A 19,847-nucleotide genomic window follows, 5' to 3' on the forward strand; every position below is an offset into this window, starting at 1 on the left:
TTTCATAAATGAGGAAATGAAGCCTCTCAGAGCTAACGTAGCCTGCTCAAGATCCTAACTAAAAAGCGGGAAAGCCAGGATTTCAAGTCCAAGTGAAGCTATGCTCCACTGCCTCACCTGATAAAGCAGTTAATTATACCACTTAAAAAGAAAACAACATTTTCACAAGTTCTGCAATAATAGCACTATTTTATTAAACATATGGATGTACTTACTTTGTACAAAACATAATAACAATTCTTTCTCTCCTCTGCCCCTGAGGCCACCACTCAAGAACCTCATGTTCATAAAAACACACTTTCAGCAGCAGTCATGACAAGATGAAGGAAAGTGCAATTCTGAAAGTAAAGCCACATAACTAAAGTGGGGAACAAAAACAGGTAGAGGTTAGCAGGTTTCTGGGCTAGCTCTCTGCTGATATGCCCTAGTCTTGCTCATCTTCTCTCAAAAGAAAACATTTTAGGAATAGAACTCCCGAGTATTGTTTAAGTAACACTGCCAAACTTTCTTGGTAGAATCTCTCCTCCAAATCCATCTATCCTTATGTTGTAAACAGCTTATTTGTAACTTTAAGAAATTCCGCCTGGGTTTATGTTCTTGTCAGTTGATCTCTCTTGGAGCTTCAAAAAACCAGAAGAGCAGTAAATTTCAAAAGGACGTCAATTGAGACCAAGTATAGATAAAACCTACTTCCTAGAACTCAACTGGCCAAACATATGCACAGCTGGAAACAACAGATTGTGAAAATAGGTCCAGTTGGAAAATATCTCAGGTACCCAATTAGATCCAGTTATTCAGCATCTGTGGATTTAAAATGATCATCATCCACAGTGGAATAGATGTGTCCCTCGTTGCTAAGAAAATCCACAGCTTGCCTAGAAAGAAAGGGAAAAAAAGGCTCATTTTCAAACCAATGCAGAAGAAAGGAAACTGCCTTTTGGATATGGCCAAATATGTAAACTTCACTCACTTCCCCACTTTCTATCTTAGCTAAGAATTCACAGCTATTTTGCTCACAGAGGGCTCTTGCAGGGAGAAATGCCAGTAAAATCACAAAACCGAGGTAATCCATGGAGAGACAATGGCTATGAGGGCCACTTTGGATCCCTCTCCCAAATTGTGCAAAGGCAAGACAATAGGGCCTGCCTTAAATATCAGTCTAAGCAAATTGAAACAAGAATCAAAAGCTATAGTCCAGCTTGCACATAAAATCTCCTAATATAAACAGCTATTTTTAAAAGTTCCTCCTCTCCACCCACCAATCCTCTAGCTCCTCCTCTGAGAAGTTGTAGGAAGTAATGGAAAGGTCTTTCCAGAAACGGTATGACACCTTCAAACATTTCAAGGCCCTCAGGGTCAGTGTCAGTAACATATTTAATAACAGTAAAAATTTATAGAGCATCTACTATGTGACAGTGATTCTGTACCTCATTATCAAAGCAAGTCTGAGATAGGAATAATATTTTCATTTTATAGGACAGGAAATGGAGTTAGACCCCAGCAATTCTTCTCTATGGAGGCCTAGAATATCAATTGATTTGTAGTGACAACTATCACAAGCACCACAATACTCAGTTGTTTGATTAATTCACTGGAATCAGGAAGCTGCTTGCCTAACATGGAATCAGGACAAGGACGTTGGAGGGACTGTCTAATGGCTTCAGGCTCAGATAGCCTGAAGCACACATCTCCACAGTGGGGACAGTCACGCCAATGGGACTGTACACTGGAGGACCGGGAGCTAAGGACCTCACTCCTCCAGACTAAACCCATAAGAGGTCAGATTTATCTAGTCAATTTTTGCTCAAAATTATATCCCCGCACATAACGGGATTTAGTATTTGTTGAATGAACAAATGAACGAGTGATGTGATGGGTAGCATCATCTCTGTGAGTCCTTTTTCTATTTTCCACGATTAAACAACTTCCCTTCTGTCAATAAGGTTGCAGTTAACAGATAGTTCCATCAAGAAAAATGAAAAAAAATTTTTGAACTCACTTCTCATTACCAGGAAACCCTGGTGAGGTGAAATAGGTAAAATTCTGGAGCCCTAGCTGACGGAAACCAAATACTCACTTTATTGAGGCTACAGCCATGTGTTGGAGCTGGTTCCTGAGATCTTGAAAGTTTAACCCTTCAGGCCTTGGGCAAGCCTTAATCAAATTTAGCACCTGAAGATTTAAATCAGAAAGATTTTAGCAACTACTTTGAATCAGCTCCCCTATGTAAATCTGAGTCCCTTTACAAGAGAGAAATGAGTTGGGTACTTAGACAGCCTTAGAATCATTAAGGAAGTAATAAATTTAGGATTGTCTGTGTTTTGCATTTCTGGAACCACTCAGTGTTTACCTGGTTTTGGGCCACAGTGAGGCCATTTGCTGGCATGAAGCTATTCCCACCAAAGTTCCCTGCTTCCCCCATTCCTGGATTGCTGATAGGTGCTCTCCCTGCTGAGGGCTGAATTAAAAAAGAAGTTCATAACATTAGAAACTTCACCAATTTAAATACACTCCTTGCTATTTTAAACAACTTGTTAATAAGCTGCTTATAAAAAACAATTCAAGCAGAGTTTTCCCAATAACCATTGCTTACATTGGAAGGGACAGCTATTATCTACTAAGTATTTCAAAGGAAGGTGAAGTAATCCTCTGAAGCACATAATATCAAACAGAGAGAAAAGTACCACCTGGCTTCTTCTTTTCTTTGTGATGTGAGAGGAACCAGAGGAAAATTAGCACTGAGAAGAAAATTACCCAGATTTGCTCTAATCGTATCTATCCTTGGTGCTTAATCACTCAAGCATTTACTCAGTGTCACCCAGGCATGAAGCATTACAAGGAGAGAAAAGAAGACATAGTTCCCATCACCCTCTCTTCTCACCACCCAATTTCTAAAAATAATAGGCTATAATTATTGTTTTCATTTCCTTTCTCCTTAGTCACTCTTCAGCCCACCACTACAGTCACGTGCCACATAACAACGTCTCAGTCAACAACAGACCACATATACGATGGTGGTCCTATAACATTAGTACCACACAGCCTCAGTGTGTAGGAGGCTATACCATCCAGGTTTGTGTAAGTACACGCTATGATGTTTGCACAATGACGAAATCACCTAATGGTGCATTTCTCAGAACGTATCCCCATTGTTAAGCGACACATGACTGGATTCTCCCCAAACACCCCTCTGAAACTGTTCTCACCAAAGTCACCAATGACTTTTCAATCAACATATCCAACAGTCTCTTTTGGTCCTCACAACACCTAACCTCTTAGAGACAAACACTGCTGCCCACACTCGTCCTGGAATGCATCCCTCCCTAGGCTTCCTGATACCATTTTCTTCCAGTTCTCCAGTGACCTATCAAACCATACCTTCTCAGTACCCCCTCATTAACCTTTTCTTCTACCTGTCTCCCAAAAGGCTGATAGTTCTCCTAGAATTTCATCCCAGACCCCCTTCTAGGCCACAAATCCTCGTCCCCAGTCGTCTACCTCCACCCAGGTATCTCACACACTTCAAAAAATTTAATTCCCTCCCCAAACCTGCTTGCCTTGCTATATTCCATCTCAATTAGTAAACCCAAACCCAATCCTGCAGACTTCAGTCATCTGTGAGTCTCCATTCGCTCACCTTCCACAATCTATCACCAAGGCCCGTCGATACAATCTTCAGTGTAGCTCAAGTCGATGCTCCTCACCCTCCTGACTGGTATCTCAGCTGCCAGTCTCTCCTACTCCAATCAATTCTCCTCAATTGCTACCAAGTAATAACTTCTGATCATGTCACTCTTCTGCCTAAAAGCTTTCAGGTGGCTCCCCCTGCCTGTGAAAATGATATAAAACTCCTAGACATTCAAGAGCTACCACAACTAGACATCAAAATCTGTATTTTATTCTTGCTCACTCCTTTCCAACATTCTTTACTCCCCAGCTGCACTTGGACTTCTTGCCATCCACAAACATGCCTCTGACCTGAACATGCTGTTCCCTACCTGGACGTTCCTCCCTTCATCTGCCTGGTAAACACTCTTCTCACCCTTCAAAGCCCAACTTAATTGCCACTGCCTTTGTAAAGCCTTCTCTGACATTCCCTAAGCCAAGTTAGTCAGGTTCTTCCTTCTTGGCTCTCAGAGCACTTGGCCCATCCCCTCTCATAGCAGCCATCATACTGTTTGCTTGTCACTTTCCTCTACAAGCCCCTCCATCTTTGCACAGTGCCTGGTGGACAGTATGTGCTCAGTCAATGTTTAATCTATTGAACTGAATAAACAAGGATGACAGAAGATCAACTATGTTAAGTACCCATAACAGATGTAAGAGCACTGTGGAAGCTCATTAGGAGAAATCCCATCCAGTCGAGAGATTCATTCACTCAACAAATGTTCATTAAATGCTTTGAGGTAATAAAAAAAACAAAAATCAATCATGCTCCCTTGTTTTCTTTCTTTTTTTTTTTTTTGTGAGGAAGATTGGCCCAGAGCTAACATCTGCCAATCCTCCTCTTTTTGCTGAGGAAGACTGGCCCTGAGCTAACATTCATGCCCATCTTCCTCCACTTTATATGGGACGCCTGCCACAGCATGGCCTGACAAGCAGTACGTCGGTGCGTGCCCGGGATCTGAACCAGCGAATCCTGGGCCGTGGCGGCGGAGCGCATGCACCTAACCGCTTGCGCCACCGGGCCGGCCCCAATGGTCCCTTGTTTTCAAGCTAGATGCCTTCACATTGCCTGCTGGTGAAACAGAAGTCTTACATTTTACAAGCCACTAATACTGAACTGAATACTATTTTTTACCCAGACACCTCTGCTGAAATGGCCTCACGTGCTGGTTTAGGCATCACCTCCTCCAGGGGACCTTTCTTGGTGTCCAGGTCAGGATAGGAAACCCTTCTCTGTGGTTCCATGGCACCCTGCACTTGCCACTTATCACTGCTTAAGTGATCTGAACCCCCAATGCTTAACACAAACTCTTTCAGGGAAAGGATTATTTTATTTATTTATTTTTTAATTTATTCTTTTTTTTGTGAGGAAGATCAGCCCTGAGCTAACATCCATTGCCAATCCTCCTCTTTTTGCTGAGGAAGACTGCCACTGGGCTTACATCCGTGCCCATCTTCCTCCACTTTATATGGGAGGCCGCCACAGCATGTCTTCACAAGTGGTGCATCGGTGCGTGCCCGGGATCCGAACCCCGGCCGCCAGCAGCGGAGCGCGCGCACTTAACCAGTACGCCACGGGGCCGGCCCCAAGGATTGTTTTATTTACTCCTCAATGTAAGTGTCTATACTCCCAGTTTCTACTCCCTAACCACCCAGTCTCACTTTAAAACCATTTTTACGATGTAACATTTGATACATACATATACATATTATAAAGTATAGCAATAAAATAAACACCTTAAACTTTCTATCCAATCCCTTTTTTTTTAACTCACTTTTACCCTATCTTCCACTGAAGCCTCTCTTTTGAAGATCCATGTTTCCAAATCCAACAGCAGACCTGTCTCATCATTTTACTTGACTTCTAGGCAGCATTCTACAATTGATCTCCACTTCCTTCTTCTTAAAATACTCTTTTCAGAATATTCTACAGAATCACATTTCCTGGTTTTCCTCCTGCCCAGCGGCAACTTTTTTGACTTTCACTGGTTCCTGTTCTGCTTCCAGACTTCTGAAGGTTAGTGTGTCCCAGAGCTCAGATCTCTGACCTCTTAACGCCCTAGTTATCTCATCTCATCTAAGGCTCTAAATATCACCTGTACAACAATGACTCCCAAAGTTCTAGCTCTAGTCTTGACCTCTCCCTTGAGCCCCAGCTTTATATATTCAACTGTCCATTCTGTTCTCCACGTGGATATCTAACCGGCATCTCATACTTGGTAAGTCCAAAACAGAACTCTGGATTTTACCCTCCAAACCCGCTAGCTTCAGCTAGTCGCTCAAGCCCCAAACCTAGGAGTCATTTTTGAACCCTCCCTTTTTTTTTTAATATCCTGTATCTAACCCACCAATAAGTCCCGTCAGCTCTACCTTCAAAATATACTGGAATCCAACCAATCCTTATCCCAGCTGCCATTACCATTCCCCTGAATTACTTCTGTTGCTATTCTTGGTGCCTCATAGTCTAGTCTCCATACAGAAGCCCAAGTGAGCTTTTTAAAAAGTAAATCAGACCACATCACTCCCTAGTCAAAACCTTCTAAAGGTTTAGTATCAATTAGAAAAGTAATCCTTACTGTGGCCTACAAAGCCTACACGATCTGGGTCCTCCTGCCTCCTTGCCTACATCTCTCTACCACTCTCCCTGTCACCTGCTTCATCCAGACACTCTGGCCTTCTTGCTGGCCTCAGGTATGCCAAGCTTGTTTGAGCCTCATGGCTTCTGACTTTCTATTCTCTCTGCTTAGAATGTTCTTCTCCTATCTAAAATTGTACCATTCTTATTCCCTCCATCACTCTTTTCTTCTACTCTGCTTATGTTTTATTTCAGAGCAACTATAACCACATAAAATTACATAATTTGTTTTCTTGTTTATTGCCCATTTCTCTCAAGAATATAAGTTTGAGGGCAGACACTTTATCCATCTTGTTCACTGCTATATTCCAAGAGCCTAGAATAATGATTGGCACATACTAGGCTGAATAAATACTTTTTCTTTTTTTATTGTTGTCAAAATAGTTTATAACATTGTGAAATTTCAGTTGTACATTATTATTTGTCAGTCACCATATATATGTGCCCCTTTACCCCTTATGCACACCCCCAACCCCCTTCCTCTCTGGTAACCACTAATCTGTTCTCTTTGTCCATGTATTTATTTTCAATAAATACTTTTTAAATGAAGGAATGAATGAATTTATCTCTGTATCCCCAGTGCTTAACAAAGTGCTTGGCACAGAATAGGATATAAGAGCCTCCTTAATGGCTCATCAGTTCTCTAGTTTCTCCTACTGTAACCAATCCTCCACATTACCACCAGAAGGACATTCATCCAAGGATATTCTAATACAAGAATCAACAAACCCTTTATGTGGTCCTGGATGGACTTGCCAAATTAAATTCATACAAAAGAAAATAATGTCGAGAAATGTCAATATGAAGCAAGAAATATAACTTCAGGCACAAAATAACGGTGCATGATTTTTCCTATTTAGCCAATAGGTTGGAAGGAAAGCAGCAAAATGCTGTCCTAATTGGAGTTTTCCTCTGAATACGGACTGACAATCCTGGAGCTAGGAGCTCAGCCTATGGTTATGTGTCTACACTTGAAGGTTGTCTTAATTCTCAGCCATCCAAGCTAGTGGGGTCGGAGGAACTTGTAATGCTAAGAGAAACATGAGTGCTTCATTTGGAATAAAATAACATGGCATAGCTCATGAGGAAAATATTCTGAGGACTGAGTGATGCCTTTCTTCTGGCTCAACCTTCAAAACGTCTAGGAAATCAACGCCAGAGCACAGAAGCTGTCTATGTTCTTCCAAGAAAGAGAAAAAACTATGAGAGTGAAGCTGCTCACCTGGCTGTGAGATTTGCTCAGCATCATGTGTGCATTGACTACTTCCAGAATATGTGTGGTGAACTCATTCATATCCTCCAGAGGCATGATCTTAAAGGCGACCAGGCTTTTTTTGTTCTATTAAAATAAAGAGAAAAATGTGAATAAAGGACGAGCAAATACAAGTTAATTTCAGATCAAAACACTGTGATTCTTTTCCTGGTTATAATATTTTGCCAATATGGGAAAAATGTGTTATATACTTAAAATTTTTAACTCAAGGTTAATTCATATATAGTCAATAATATGAGAAAAAAAGCAAAACTAGCTCAGAGATGTTCAATGACTTCCCCAAGGTTAGACAACCAAGCAGAGGCTAGTCTCCAGACTCCAAGCTACACCAAATAGATGCCACAAAGGGCAATTATAGGCAGAGATCCTGTTCTTTCTCTACATTCTGCTAGTTTTAAGTTAAGGTAAAAACCCGCTATTTCCTTTTGAAGAAGAGAATAAAATAACCTCAATATAACTCCCATTAAACATGGAGACTCTGGGCCGACCCCGTGGCTTAGCGGTTAAGTGCGAGCGCTCCGCTGCTGGCGGCCCAGGTTCGGATCCCGGGCGCGCACCGACGCACTGCTTCTCTGGCCATGCTGAGGCCGTGTCCCACATACAGCAACTAGAAGGATGTGCAGCTATGACATACAACTATCTACTGGGGCTTTGGGGGGGAAAAAATAAATAAATAAAATCTTTAAACATGGAGACTTTATTAAGTCTTAAGTATCCTAAAGTCAGGCATGAATCCAGAAACTGCTCCATGCAAATACATTTTAACTGTTATTTTTTTCTGACTTTACCTGAAAAGATCTCAGATGGCCAGCCACTTTCACATACGTTTCTGGAGGAACTACAGTGTTTTCACCACTGGCATCCTAAAAGATAAAATACAAACGTATCACTAAGGTTTTAGTGATGTTAGTTAAAGTCTCTTTAAAATTTCTAAATTCTGTGCAGAAAGAGAAAGTTATAAAGTAAAAGAGCTAAAGGATCCTAATATGGCACTAACTAATTTGCCCTTTTTTATTACTTTTTATAAAATCAGAAATTAGAATAAAAATATCTCTAAAGGTAATTCCCAGTTCCAAAGTTCTATGTTATGCATATTATCAAAAAAGCAAATAATTATGGCACTCTCATTCAATGGTCTTAGGCACACAACTTTTTTCTGGTGGACATACTTATTGGCATAGCAAATCTACTTTTAGGAATTTAAGGAAATAATTAAGAACAAGCATTAAGGGGCCGGCCAGTGGCGTGGGCGGTTAAGTGCGCGAGCTCTGCTGTGCCAGCCCGGGGTTTGCCGGTTTGGATCCTGGGCACGCACCGACGCACCGCTTGGCGAGCCACGCTGTGGCGGCATCCCATATAAAGTAGAGGAAGATGGGCACAGATGTTCGCCCAGGGCCAGTGTTCCTCAGCAAAAAAGAGGAGGATTGGCATTGGATGTTAGCTCAGGGCTGGTCCTCCTCGCAAAAAAAAAAAAAAAGAAAAAAGAACAAGCATTAAGATTTAGCTTTAAGAATATGTATATGCTATAATTTAGAATACTAAAAATTTTAAAACAACCTTATCCAACGATGAGCACACATTCAAATAAGGGCATACTTCATACCACCGCAAATGACAACGTAGTATTCTATTTATTGTCTGGGAAGACCAGATGTAACATGAAAAAAAGCTGATTTCCCCTCTATGGGAAAATACACACCAAAATGTTAACAAGCAGTTAACTGGGATGCTCACCAAATGATTTTAATATTTCTTTTTGAGTTTTCTAAAATATGTACATATTATTTATAAGAAAAATATATAAGCTGAGTCTTAAAGTTCTTTTTGGATTATAAAATACATGATTATAAAAAACCAGAAAATAAAATATACGTATTTAAAAATAAAAAACACCTCAAATCCCACCAGCTGGAGATCATCAACTATTTTTTTGCATTTCACTCCACCTATCTATTATCGTCCATAGCTGAATCTATACCACAGATAAAACTTTTTATTCCCACATAAAACATTTTATAACTACTTGGAAAAAGCAAAGCTGGTTCCATACTTCTCTCCTTTTACTGAAATATATTCCTTTTTTTTTTTTTTTTTAAGGATTTTATTTATTTATTTATTTTCCCCCCAAAGCCCCAGTAGATAGTTGTATGTCATAGCTGCACATCCTTCTAGTTGCTGTATGTGGGACGCGGCCTCTGCATGGCCGGAGAAGCAGTGCCTCGTGCGCGCCCGGGATCCGAACCCAGGCCGCCAGCAGCGGAGCGCACGCACTTAACCGCTAAGCCACGGGCTGGCCCCTGAAATATATTCCTAATAGATCAGATGTAATTATAAAAAAAATAAAAAATCATAGAAATAATAGAAGAAAACATGAACAATAAAAAAATAATAATTTGAGACTAGGATAAGCTTTTAAAGTTAAAAGACAAACTAGAGAAATTGTATAATTATGATAAGAGGTTACTATTTTTCAAGCTGTTACAAACTAAAATAAACAAACAAGTATTCCTGGGGGTGGGGGAATCAATGGACTTAGAGACAATTTACCAAAAAACTCACAAAGTAACATTAAATATAGTAAAAAAAAAAAAATTCAACCTCACTAAAACCAAAGAAATACAAATTAAAAAAACGAGAAAATTCTCACTGATAAGACTATTTTTTAAACTATCATATAAAATTTAAGATTCATAAAACCCACCGTTAGGGTGTAGAAAACTAACCGGGCACTTGCATGCATTAATGAAGTGTAAACTGGTACATTTTTGGAAGGCAGTAAAAATGTAAATGTAAGATTAAAACTTAAAAAATGTAAAATGTAGATTTAAAGCTAGAAAACCTAGTTTTAAAGAATTCATCTTAAGATTATCTCATAATCATGAAAAGAGACACACAAAGATGCTCACTGGGGCATTGTCTATTATAGCAAATACTGAAACAAGCTAAACATTCCCTGATTGAGTATACTATTGAGTAAGGATGATGTATCCTTATGACAGAATAGGCAGTTGCTAAAAATGATGATGTAAATCTATATTTATTGACATTAGAAATCAGTTCCGGGCCGGCCCTGTGGCTTAGCGGTTAAGTGCATGCACTCCACTGGCGTCCCAGGTTCGGATCCCGGGCATGCACCGACGCGCCGCTTCTCCGGCCATGCTGAGGCCGCGTCCCACATACAGCAACTAGAAGGATGTCCAACTTTGACATACAACTATCTACTGGGGCTTTGGGGAAAAAAAAGGAGAAGGATTGGCAATAGATGTTAGCTCAGAGCCGGTCTTCCTCAGCAAAAAAAAAAAAAGAAAAAAAAGAAATCAGTTCCACATGATAGTTTTGAGTGAAAACAGAAGATTATAGAGCAGTTGCATATGGTATCATCCGTTATGTAAAGCTGTATGCATACATCTATATGTACAAATACGCAGAGAGAAATGTCTGACAGGGTATTTACCAAAATGTGTTATGACAGTAGTCATCTCTGGGATGTGCGATTTCAGGTGATTTTTATTTATTTATTTATTTTTTTAGATTTTATTTATTTCCCACCCCCCCAAAGCCCCAGTAGATAGTTGTATGTCATAGCTGCACATCGTTCTAGTTGCCGTATGTGGGACGCAGCCTCAGCATGGCCGGAGAAGCAGTGTGTCGGTGCGTGCCCGGGATCTGAACCCGGGCCGCCAGCAGCGGAGCGCGCGCACGTAACCGCTAAGCCACGGGGCCGGCCCTCAGGTGATTTTTAAATGTTTTATTAGTAAGCATGGTATATTTTATATGAGCAAGTATCAGGCATCTGTAGTACCTATCTCCCCACTTGATGGCAAGGACTATGTCTTTTTCATTCTTTGTACACGTGAAACCAAGCACAGTCTGGTTCAGAATCGGTACTCCAATAATTGTTGAATAAATTATCCTGTATTTTCCTGAGAAGCTAAAAATAAAGAATGGTGGGCCAGCCCTGTGGCTTAGTGGTTAAGTGTGCGTGCTCAGCTATTGGCGGCCCGGGTTCGGATCCCCGGCGCGCACCGACGCGCCGCTTCTCTGGCCATGCTAAGGCCGCGTCCCACATACAGCAACTAGAAGGATGTGCAACTATGACATACAACTATCTACTGGGGCTTTGGGGAAAAAAAGGGAGGAGGATTGGCAATGGATGTTAGCTCAGAGCTGGTCTTCCTCAGCAAAAAGAGGAGGATTAGCATGGATGTTAGCTCAGGGCTGATCTACTCACACACACACACACACACACACACACACACACACAAAGAATGCTTAATCACCAAAATAAATTATTTCTCTACAGATGACTTGTGGTTTTTGAAGTGAAAATAGCATACAAAGTGTTTATTATCCAAATTTTGTATAATGAATGTGTTTTAAAAACAATATAAAGAACCAAGAGCCCTTCTGCCCAAATGAAAAATAAAAAGAACAGATTAGTGGTTAGCAGAGGGGAAGAGGGTTGGCGGGGCTCGAAAGGGGTAAAGGGGCACGTACGTATGGTGACAGATAAAAATTAGACTATTGGGGCCGGCCCTGTGGCTTAGGGGTTAAGTGCACGCGCTCTGCTACTGGCGGCCCAGGTTCGGATCCTGGGCGCGCACCGACGCACCGCTTCTCCAGCCATGCTGAGGCCGCGTCCCACATACAGCAACTAGAAGGATGTGCAACTATGACATACAACTATCTACTGGGGCTTTGGGGAAAAAAGGAGGAGGAGGATTGGCAATAGATGTTAGCTCAGAGCCGGTCTTCCTCAGCATAAAGAGGAGGATTAGCATGGATGTCAGCTCAGGGCTGATCTTCCTCACAAAAAAAAAAAAAAAAAAAAGACTATTGGTGGTGAGCACCATGCAATTTATACAGAAACTGATAAATAATAATGTACACCTGAAATCACACAATGTTATTATAAAGCAGTATGACCTCAATAAAATAATTGAAAAATAAATAAATAAAATGGCAAGTGGAAGAAAAGCAAATACACATAAATTTTCTTTCAGTCTATTTTTCTCCATGTTTATATAAACATTCATACACGTTACCTTGCAAAAATAGGGTCATACTATGCATACTATCTTGTAACATGCTCTTTTCCTCTCGACAATTTATAGTAAACACTTTGTGACAATACATACATTTCTACATCATGTGCTGTATTTCATAAATATATCCATGGTTAAATTAATAATACCCTATTGCTAGCATTTTGAGATTGCTTTAATTTTTCTTTATTATGAATACAGCCATATGTCACTTAATGACGGGGATATGTTCTGAGAAATATGTCTTTAGGCTATTTCATTGTTGTGCGATCATAGAGTGTACTTACACAAACCTAGACGCTATAGCCTCCTACACACCTAGGCTATATGGTACTAATCTTATGGGACCACCATAGTATACACAGTCTATCATTGACTGAAACGTCATTATGCGGCGCATGACTGTAACGCTATGATCAACAATCTTACAACCGAATCTTTGCATGTCTTTCATTATTTCCTTAATGCAAATCTCCAGCAGTGGAGTGCCAGGTCAATATTTTTTATGGATGATTTTGATCACCAGCTGATTTTTGAGAAAAGTAATACCAATTTATAGTTATACCATCAGGCTAGGATGGTATCCACTTCCCTAGACAAACAAGGACAAATCCTTCAACAAATATTTCCTAAGTGCCTACTAAGTGCTAGACGCATTGTGCTAGCTACTGCTCTCACCAGAAGTGGACACTGTCATCCTTTTTGCCTTTACCAATTTAAAAATGGTATCTTAATATTTATTAAACCTGCTTTTGTTATTGTTGCTGTAATTTGTATTTCATCTTTTAGGAATTATCTGTGTATCTTCTTTGCCCATTTTTCTAAGGGGCAGTTGCTTTTTTTTTGCTTTGTAACAGCTTTTATTAAAATTTTTAAATGTTTTTAACGTGTTGCAAAAATTTTTCCATTCACTTAAACAGTATTTATTGAGGGCCCACTATGTAACAGGCACTGTTCTAGGTGCCGGGGAAACAGTGGTGACCAAGAAAAAAATCTTTGTTCTCAAATAGTTTACATTCTAGCGTCTCCTGTCACTTTCCTTTTAACTTTGCAGTATTTTGGGAAGTTTAGAAGGTTTTAAACTTTTATGAAATCAAATGTATTCACCTTTCATTTTAGGGTTCCTGCCTTTGATGTCCTGCTTACGTATTATTTTTATAGTAAGGAAAACTTGTAAAAAGTAAGACTAAAAAAGTTTGACATCTCCAAAGTCCCAAAGTAACCCCACCCTGATTTAAAAACAACCGCTTACATCTGTGTCGACCCACTGGCGAACATCCATGGGTGCAGCTGTCATGTCATCTATTTTGTACACAACGTTGGTTGGAGCCTTCTCTGCATGTCTGATTATACCCACAATAGTGACCTAGATCAGAAGAAAAAAAAAGAATTTGGCTTTCCTGGAAACCAAAGCAACATTTATGGATTTTTAAATGAAGTAAGTTTTATTTCATTCTTCATATGATTAGGTGACTCTTCCATAAATTATTTCACATACCTGTGAAATCTCAACATTCCCAATTTTGAACACTTCATCAACCAGAGTGGCAGAAAGCAGCTGAGATATGGTACAGGGCACAATATGTTGGGCACGGGCTCTCTGAAAAGAAAAAGTATGCATAAACTCAATTAAGAAAATAGTAACTAACACTCATTTAACACCTGCTATGTGCACTTTACATATATTATAACATTGAATCTTCAAAATAAACCTCATTATCCTTGCTTCAGAGATGGAAACGAGGGTCATATAGCTAACAATAATGCCACACTTTAGAGTTCAAACCCAGGTCTGTCTGACTCCAAAGCTCCTAATGAATGGGTGAGTTTGTGTTGCATTAGGGATTCACCAAAATGAGTAGGCCAGCACGGGGAAAGCATAAGGAAGGATGACTTGCCTCCAGACCTTTAAAGAGGAAACTCCAGTTTTAGGAAGAAGGTAAGCTGGAGCTGGCTGTTCAGGTCACCAATGAGATGAGATATTTGGAAAAGGTTTGAGCAATGGCCAGCAGAGACAGAACTCTGGAGTTGCTCTAAGTCTTGTGATAAAATACAACAAAAAGTTAGAAGTATAGTTCCCTTAGGACAGATGTTCTGACAACAGATACAAGTCCTGGGGGAAATGGGATAAGTGCTGAGCCACACTGGACATCTTAAAGGGAAGGGAGAGGATGTGACAGGCAGAAGAGTGTTTAGTGAGGACACTCAAGTCACACCCTAAAGCAGCCTACCAACAGTGCAAACTCTTACTGTTGCTACCACTGGCCAGGGGTTGTCTGGGTGACATAAACATGAGAAAAATGGGATAGGATTTGCCCTCAACACACTCTTAACCTAGGGGAGGTACAAATGTAAGTTAACAAACCTGGTCTTGACACTATGGATGAGATTCGCTGTGTGGGATCTTAGAAAAATTTAACGGTACTTTCGAGAAGAGGGAGCATTTGGGCTGGACTCTGAAGCATGAAAATTTTGACAGTGAAAAAAGTGGGTAACGAATGGACATTATAGGCTGAGGGCAAATATGTACTCCCACAAACTCATAGAGGGAATATGTACAAGGCAGAAAATGCATGGTGGATTAAAGATCAGAGTCCTGTCAGAAGTCAACAGGAAGTAACCCAATAGCTGTTCTACACATAAGAGAGAAAAGAGTAGACTCCTGGCCTTCATGGATTTAACAGTCGCAGCTTTGCCCTGAAGGTCCATGACACTAGCAACATCTCACTTTGCTGAAGCATCATTCTGAATGGTGAGTATTGCCAGGATGGTATAAAGTAAGCCTAGCCAACCACCAGCACAGGCCACAAAAGGCAGCAGCCACACTTGGGGCTTAAGATTATGGCTCTACCACTCAGGAGCAATGTGTTCTCAGTCACATTTCTCAACTCATCTGTACCTCAGTTTCCTCATCTGTAAAACTAGGAATGATAAAATCATTATGAAAATTAAATATACGGTGAAATACCTAGAATACTACCCAGTACATTGTATGTACTCAATAAATGTTAGTAATTATTATGTCAGCTATTGACCCTCACTCTTTATATCTTCAATAGCTTTTAATAAGGATATGAAGGAATCAACTATGTTTTTAAATTTTACTTTATGGTATTTTATATGTGAAGTTATATGATATATTAGTATTTACAGATTTGAAATTTGCTGAGGTCCCATGTTTTAGCTCTCATTCTCTACTATATGTTATGTTTTCACCTATCACAGGTGAGATTTTCATCATATTTTCAGCATAAGAAAACTAAGAACCACTATGGTTAACAGGAGCAAGAACAATGGCTTTGGAGCCAGACAGTCCTATAGACCTGTGTTCAAATCCCAGCTCCACTGCTCTGGACACACCACCACCTCTCTGTAAAATAAGGATATCCACCTTTCAAATTGTAAACAAAACATATCATGTATATAAAAATGCTAATGCCAATCTCTACATGTAGTATGTATTCAACAAATATTACTCCTCAGGTAAAAAAGTTAGATATAATGATTGAGGTGTTAGCAATACCTTCAAATTCATCTCAAATCACAGATATTTCTTTTTTTTTTTAATGAGCACCTATTATGTGCCAGGAACTGATTGCAAGGAGTTCCTAGTTTGTTCCAAAAAGATTCACAGGGAATGTACCAACACAAATATGTTTAATTTTGAAAAAGATTATTTTCTAGCTGACTATGAACACAGGCTACTGATAGTACTGTATGAAACCATCATTTTTATAGGTAAAAAATGGTCAGTATTGGAAATTTCACAAGGTTCAGTAAAATATAACAGGTTTATAGTCCATAGGAAACATTTTAGATAGGGCATTTATCTAACTTACCATGGAAAAGGCACTAGATTTAAAAACAAAAAGATCTGAGTTTGAGTCTCCAGTTTATAACCATCATCATCTGAAAAGCTGTCTTAATACACTGCCCAAGCTAGGGATTCTGAGACAAAAATTCTAACAACAGGAAGGAAGAAGGGAGAAAAGATGAGAATCAATCATTTATCTTTTGTTTTCTCCTTCCTCTTTCTTCCTCCTCAAGGAAGACAAAGTTAGAGGACTGGAGTCCCCTCTGGTCTTCCTGAGAAAAAGAAAACTACAATAGACAGAAGCTGCTCACCAGATTTTGGATCTGCTCAGCATTGTGTGTGCCCCGTCTGGTTCCAGTTACTTAGCAGCCATCTGAGCTTAAGTAGTCCCTTAATCTCCCTGAGCCTCTGTTGTGCAATGCAGTAAACAATCAACGCCTTATGGGATTATATGAAATAATTTATATGAAAAATATAAAGCAACATCCAAATGTATGGGAACTATCAATGAATTCTTTCCCACCAGCACACGCCCCTGAATTAACAGTTCAGGTAAAAGCTTATCAACCTGTACACAAAACACAGAACCTGCTAATACTGAATCTTAACACCATATCTGATTGACACCCAAAGAGACGACGAATCAACCCTGTATTTAAAGGATGCGATCAACAGCAGTTGTTAAATGCAAACTCATTTCTGCAAGACTGAACACCAAGCATTCGGACAGGTTTTTCCAGATCACTATCCTATACATTACCTTATTTATCACTTCTCAGAAACACCCTGTGATAGAAGTAGTACCGGTACCATTACCAGATGAGCAAAACCAAGGGCCACAGGGTTCTAGGGGCTTCACTAAGCTCACAATGCCAGTCAAAACGCAAAGTTGATTCTGGAGACTATGTATTCTGGCTCCAACGCTCGTGTTCTTTTTATTTCTTTGTTTTATTTTCGTGTTCTCTTTAATAAAAATATCTGGGACCATTTACTGAAAGCGACTGTACCACAGGCATTTTATATATATTAACTCTCACAACAACCTTGTAAGGTATGTATTATTAACCACATTTAGTAGGTACAAAACTGACTCCCAAGAAAGTTAAGAAATTTGTCCAGTGACACCCTGTAAGTCGAGTGTCAGAACCACAGAATGTAGATCTAGTGGACTTCCAAGACCATGCTCTTTCGACTGCTTTTTTATCACTCACTACATTTAATAAATAAAATTTGAATACTCGAAGAATGTAAAACAGGCGATTAATACAAGTCCAGTTTTTCCACAAGACTGATTAGCTATATTGGTAAATTCCAAAATAAAGCCAAGTTAACAGTGGATGCAAAATTAGGGGGAGATTTCGTTTTTCAAACTTACACCACTTAATTATGAGATTCGATAAGACAATAATTGATAATTATCTAAGCAGTTCATGTTTAACGCCCTTCGCGCCTAAATTTTCCCTCGTGGATGAGTTCGGAGGTTCAGGACAGGATAAAATGGAACAAAATACTCTTTCAACTTACTGATTTCTTTTCAGCCTGAGAAGGTGTCGGCGATCCAAAGCCCCCAGGGGACTGTGTGTAGCCGCCGGCTCCCCCATAGGTGGAGCTGCCATAGCTTTCATAGCCACCTGATTTTAAATAACAGTATTAGTATCTGGGCTGCTTTCCATGCTTCTGAAAACTCCGCAGGTCCCCTCAGGCTTCACGCCTCCCAGCCACTCCCAGCACCTCCCTAACTTTCCCCACCCCCTTCCCCTGGGCCCTACACGCCCCCACCTGCAGCTCCCGCGCCTCCCCCACCCCCGCCACACGCCTCTCCGACCCCCGCCCTTTTGCGATGCCCTTCTTGCGACTCTCATCCTCCTCCGCCCCACTCATTACTATTCCACATCTTGATCACGACTCCCTCAGGAAAGAGGCCCAGAACGTTCCGATCTGGTGGGTTCGCCGGACACCTCAGAACCCTGTCGCAGCCGCAGCGCTGTTATCTACTCTTCGCTGGCGCCACAAACACCTTCCCGCGAATGACGAAGCCAATCAGCGCCCCGAACGCTTCTCGCTTCAGCCAATCAATGCTCACGAATCCTACGCTTTTTCCGGTCTTCTCCGGTCACGCTCCTGAAAACGCGCACTCTGCTCCCAATGGGGCCGGAAGCCTGTGCGGCCATCTTTACTAAGGGCAAAACACGCTGCGCCACCGGAAGCAAGGTGCGGCGAGACGCTGACAGGGCGGTGTCTCAAGAAAACAACCAATCAACATAATACTTCCACACTTGGGACATGTAATCCCACCCCTGTCCAGTGAGCGACATCTTACATCACTTCCTTCGGTGGGCGCCCTCCTGTTCCCGCCAAACTCTCTCCAATCAGACGACGCCTTAATCTAAGGGCCTGTAGTAGAATTCCTGCTTCGGCGTCTCCGCCCCGCAGTCGCGCGGTATTTGCGCATCCCAGGAACACAGTGTGCCTCTTGGGATTGCTTGTTCTTTCCCGTAAGGAGCCAGGTTCTCTTCTCGTATCTCCATCCGCTGGTCCTGATTTTCCCTAATAAGGCCGTAAGAAACCTTGACTCTTTTCCCCAGATGGCCTTTCAAAAGATCTGTGGATTCCCCTCACACCTCCCCGCCGCGGTCCCCTCGCAGTCTAATCCAGCTGCGCATCCTCCGTTCCTTCAACTATTCTTCATATACCATGGTTGTGCCTTTCCTATAGAGAGTAGAAGACGTCTGTTGGTTCCTTGCTTTAAATACTGCTACAGTAGATTGTTAGATCCCCCTTCTCCACATTTATTTATTAAAAAATATTTATTGGGGCCCGCCAGGTGACGCAAGTGGTTAAGTGCACGCCCTGCGCTGCGGCTGCCCAGGGTTTGCTGGTTCGGATCCCGGGCGCGCACCGACGCACCGGTTGGCAAGCCATGCTGTGGTGGTGTCCCATATAAAGTGGGGGAAGATGGGCATGGATGTTAGCCCAGGGCCAGTCTTCCTCAGCAAAAAGAGGAGGACTGTCAGATGTTAGCTCAGGGCTGATCTTCCTCACACACACACACACACACACACACACACACACAGACAAATTTATTGATGCCTCTTTTGTTCCAAGTTCCGTGCTGGCCACTGGGATTCAATTGTAAATAAGATAGACATGGTCCCTGGGCTCCTGGTCCATTTTATTTTCTTTTTCTAAAGCTGCGAGCACTATCTTAAACATTTATTAACTCAATCCTGTGAGGTAAGTAAGTACAGTTATTATCCCCATTTTACAGATGGGGAAACGGAGGCACAGAGAGGCTGTTGTGGGAATTGGTGTTCAAGCCCAGGAAGTCTGATTCCATCAACCAAGGTGGTTACTGTACCCTCTTGAACATCCTGGAATAGGGTCACAAACTCAAAGGACAAGTTGGGTCAGGCA

The 19,847-nt window shown here is 41.1% G+C and overlaps 1 protein-coding gene across 1 annotated transcript; it reads right to left on the reverse strand.

Annotated features, from left to right (window-relative positions):
* Positions 1-169: 169 nt before the first annotated feature.
* Positions 170-18,444, reverse strand: RPA2 (replication protein A2). Its single transcript, XM_058553393.1, has 9 exons — positions 18,318-18,444; positions 17,958-18,064; positions 14,118-14,219; positions 13,872-13,985; positions 8,363-8,437; positions 7,524-7,640; positions 2,351-2,458; positions 2,078-2,172; positions 170-875 (listed from the first exon to the last, which is right to left on the reverse strand). The coding sequence occupies exons 1-9, from the start codon at positions 18,325-18,327 to the stop codon at positions 791-793; spliced, it is 813 nt and encodes a 270-aa protein (XP_058409376.1). The 5' UTR covers positions 18,328-18,444; the 3' UTR covers positions 170-790.
* Positions 18,445-19,847: the final 1,403 nt, after the last annotated feature.

This window comes from Diceros bicornis, chromosome 13 (assembly GCF_020826845.1).
Source record: "Diceros bicornis minor isolate mBicDic1 chromosome 13, mDicBic1.mat.cur, whole genome shotgun sequence".
NCBI classification, from domain to species: domain Eukaryota; kingdom Metazoa; phylum Chordata; class Mammalia; order Perissodactyla; family Rhinocerotidae; genus Diceros; species Diceros bicornis.